Genomic DNA, 4,470 nt, shown 5'->3' with positions numbered 1-4,470 from the left:
TGCAATCTCTGCCTTACAGAGAAATGTCACACAATTTATTCAAACAAACCATTTTAAGGAACAGATCTGCTTTCAAAATGCAGACTCAGAAACAAATTCCTACTCAAGAATACGTAACAAAATTAGCATATACACCTGCTGAACCTCATATACCTCCATTATCTTCCTATCCATTCACTCCTGAAGATTGCTACTGCATGAAACAGTTGTAGAGTAAGTTCACGCTTGACATACCTTTCTATTATATATATATGAATATATATATATATACATATACATATATATACATATATATATATACATATATATATATACATATATATATATATATATATACATACATACATACATACATACATACATACATACACACATACACACATACATACATACATACATACATACATACATACACATATATATATATACATATACATACATCATTTATACCTCCATGCATACATACACACACACACACCAGTTGGCCTGGTTAGCTTGGGCAGGTCTTATACACTGTATTGGCTTTTAAGATAACTACAGTAGTACAATAACTCAATACCGGAACCTTGGATAGGATTTACATATTAAGTTACGATGCCGTTGGAAAAACAACGGAAGCCAATATCCGATTTATGCGTGCCTAAAAAACGAGTATTATTATTCACTGTCGATTTATTTTAATAGCTGATATCACAGTCTTTCTGTTGGTGAATGTGAATCCCTGGAACGAGCTGAGGTTTGGTGTATTCACCTTTGCCTCAATACATCACATCCCCGGGAAATACTGAACCAATTTCTATCTGATAGTCTAATTTATAATATTCATTCGGCCGGTTACAAAAACAACCGGCCCGAAATAATTTTATCAATATGGAAATTCGACAGAGCCGATATTAATGTCGCAAAAAAACTGTATGCTCACATATAATAATGGAAGTTTTTTCGTTTCCGATTACTTTTGTGAATGCATTTATATTGTCCAAACAACCGCCCACGATACGACAATATTGCAGACGTGATATGAAGGCATTTAATGCGATTTAAAATGGCGCGCGTTGGATGATTTGGTTTTTTAGAGATAAATTTATTTACTAGAGATTTGCTTTTACTGGGGTTTGACCATTTCTTCGGTGCTTCTTCTGTCCGTTCTTAGCTGCTATTTTATAAGCAAAATATACTATTATCTTTGGTATAATCCTACTCTGTGTTGTCAAGGTAATTGATTGTTTTGAAGAACATAATAACCTCGAAGGCTCGGCAGCATCAATGGTAATTACCTGTGTGTCTACGAAGCTGAAAGTTGGCTTTGTGCAGGTTCACAATGACATTTGTGTCAACCTTTGCCCACGTAGAGCTCTGCATCTCCGTGAAAATTGAAGTACAGTACTATAAATACAGAACTCACTGCAGTGTGAATATCAAAAGGCGTTTAGCCCACTATCTTGATGACCTTAGGCACCTGTTGAGAATCCCACACCTCTGTTTTGTTTGCCCTTCGCAATACAACATAGACACCCTACTTATAGTTAGACCTACCATAATTGGTTAACAGTTTTGTAGTCGCAAATCAACGAAACAGGAGATTGGATAATGTTACCATACCGCTGTTTTGGGTCACCATCGGTAAATAGAGACTATGTTAGATAATTATTTGGGAATGGTTTGGGGTTATAAGTTCTAGATCATTGACGTAAGCGACCGCATGGATGTCATTTTACTTATATAATAATGGTGTTTAATCAAGATTACGTGGGTTGCTAAATATATTTTTAGTCGGGTGGAGCCAAGTTTTATGCAAGGAACAGTAAGCCACTAGGGCCAGAAAGTCGCGTGGGCCCCGATGGGTTGCAGTTCGCGAGATCTCATTAGATTTCTTTTAAAATTACAAATGTGCACTATAAATAACTAATCCATAATAAAATAATATAAGTACGGTAATGATAATGATTAGGCCTATATGATTTGTTACATTAGCTTTTAAAAATTAGTTGTTAACTTTTATCTAAGATTTATTTAAAATAAAAAATACGTTTTACTCCTTGGAGTTTCATTGAGGTCATTTACATCATGTTTGTATTTAAGTATTTATATTATTATTATTATTATTATTATTATTATTATTATTATTATTATTATTGTTGTTGTTGTTGTTTTTGTTGTTATTGTTATTGTTTTTTGTTATTGTTATTATTTATTATTATTATTATTCATTGTACCTGTTATTGTTATTGTTTGTGTTTATGTTTATTAAATTGATGAATAAAAAAAGACAGTACATGATGTTGAAAAGAAGAATAATAATAAGAATGGTTATGATTATAACGAATAACAATACTGTAATGTACACAAATGTGATATTTTCACTGTTCTATTTCAGCTGAAAAGGTGACATCCTTGGGTAAAGACTGGCATCGACCTTGTTTGAAATGCGAAAAGTGTAAGAAAACTCTTTCCTCCGGTTCACATGCTGAAGTGAGTAGCATATAGGCCTACAGTATGTGTTTTTGTTTTTTTCATATATTCGATTTATAGGACGTCGAGCATTCTCACTGGCCAACTGCGTCCTCGCAGATGACTGAGTGACGTCATTACGTACCGGTTCTCACCCTCTCGTGAGAAATCTCCTTAACAAATACTGCCTCTCATGAGGGTTAAACATCGGTCCGATTAAATCGCATAAGTCAAAAAATATAAATTATCGTATCTATCTAGGAATATTTGTTTACGAGTTAAAATAGGGCCTTATGATATATTATACAATTAATAATGTGCTATTGTAATTTACTTATAGGCTATTTTATGCTTTATGTTGTTTTAATATACTTGTAGGCCTATACTAAAAAATCTTGCTCTTTGACGACCATTAAAACATATTAATTCGTAGATTTGATTCTTAGAAATAATTCACTAGCGATATTGCATTTGGATTAAGACCTGCTACTGTAGTTAGACGTCGAGATGTTCTCAATCACAGCAATTAGTTAATTAAATTGAAAAATTAACAAAATCGCGAGTCGACGTTCCGATGTACGTGAGCACTCTTGTTGCATTAAAGTGTTCACGTACATCGGAGAGTCGATGTGCGTCAACTTATGCAACAAGAGTGCTCACGTATATCGGAGCGTCGATGTAGGCCTACGTGAGCACTCTTGTTGCATAAGTTGATCGTTCCGCGTAGTGTAGCTTGTGTTATCCAATTCCAACACAATAGTACCGGATAATTGCAAAGAACATTACACTAAATTCTTTCTTTTTTACTATTACAGCACGATGGAAAGCCGTATTGTAACAAACCATGCTATTCAGCATTGTTTGGACCAGGAGGTAAGTAGATTGACGTCAGAGTAGAAATATTTAATTTGTTTAACAAAAAAGTGTAAACATTGTGTAGAGGCGCGAGGCACGCATTTTGCATATTAACTACATTAGATCGAGACAGTATTACAGACTTGCATCCATCCATAACATCATTATAATATATATTTATATTACTGTATTTTATATTTATAGGTTTCGGCCGTGGTGGAACTGAAAGTTACAAATATTAATGTACACGATGGAATCCTCGGAGCATGGACCAATATCGATTTTTTTAGCTTTTACAACAGCATACCATAGTCTTTTAAAATATAAGTACTGTAATTATGCAAGTAATACGAATATCTTCGAATTATTGTAGGCCTGTATTTTTCATATTCTAATAATGATATATAACAGTTTGAGTACGATAAGCAAAAATTAAATTATGAAAAAGGATGACAAACATACAGCTGTCGCTTTATTTCAGTGTTGGCGTGACGTGAGTGAGAATAAATAGAGCAAAGGGCTCGAGACGCTTCAGTTATAGTCTCATGTTTTGAAAGTGGAGGTCAATGACCGTACAGATGAATATTGATCAGTTTCGATTGAATGTACACGCATATTATAGTTCTATGGCTCCTGATCTGATACTACGGGAGTGGCGAAAGGACGCTCCTTCCACCACAACCCCGTGGCAGCGACCAAAATATCCCGGCCAAGACGGTGAAATAACTTGGATACAAGAATATAAATGAAAGTCTTTAGACCATTAACAGACCCATAGGCCTAAGTGTACATTATTAATAACAATACACACACGTCACACACAATACCAATCATTATGATTCCACGGTTTCATAAGCAAACTGGCTCATAATTTGCATGTCTACCTATCTTATAGCTCCATATATACCGAGGGAGGGGAAGCATTGCAGGCCCGTAGCCAGCATGCTTCAAGGGGGGGTTCTGGGCGTGGAGTCCAGAGGTCCGCCAAAGGGCCCCGGGTGGGGTCAAGGGGGGGAGCTAAGCCCCTGTGAAGCCACAGAATTTATACGATTTTAAAAGGATGTACATGTCATTTAAATGCATGTTCATGTATATTTAAATACTTCTTACACAATTTTAAAAATAGGATAAGAAGACTACTTTTTCCAATACAGGATTTAGAAC

General features: G+C 35.0%; 1 protein-coding gene across 1 annotated transcript; it reads left to right on the top strand.

The window, feature by feature from the left end:
* Positions 1 to 2,377: 2,377 nt before the first annotated feature.
* On the top strand, positions 2,378 to 3,767 carry LOC117122842 (cysteine-rich protein 1-like; the record flags this gene model as incomplete). The annotated part of the gene is given in 3 exon segments (XM_033268594.1): positions 2,378 to 2,472; positions 3,267 to 3,324; positions 3,511 to 3,767. Coding segments are annotated over 3 exon segments (191 nt in total), but the record flags the coding sequence as incomplete, so codon positions are not given.
* Positions 3,768 to 4,470: the final 703 nt, after the last annotated feature.

Source organism: Anneissia japonica, unplaced genomic scaffold (genome assembly GCF_011630105.1).
Source record: "Anneissia japonica isolate Jap-2015-1 unplaced genomic scaffold, ASM1163010v1 scaffold287711_len853857_cov187, whole genome shotgun sequence".
NCBI lineage: Eukaryota > Metazoa > Echinodermata > Crinoidea > Comatulida > Comatulidae > Anneissia > Anneissia japonica.
Note: the sequence above shows the minus strand (reverse complement) of the source record. Positions and strands in the feature narration are given on the sequence as shown.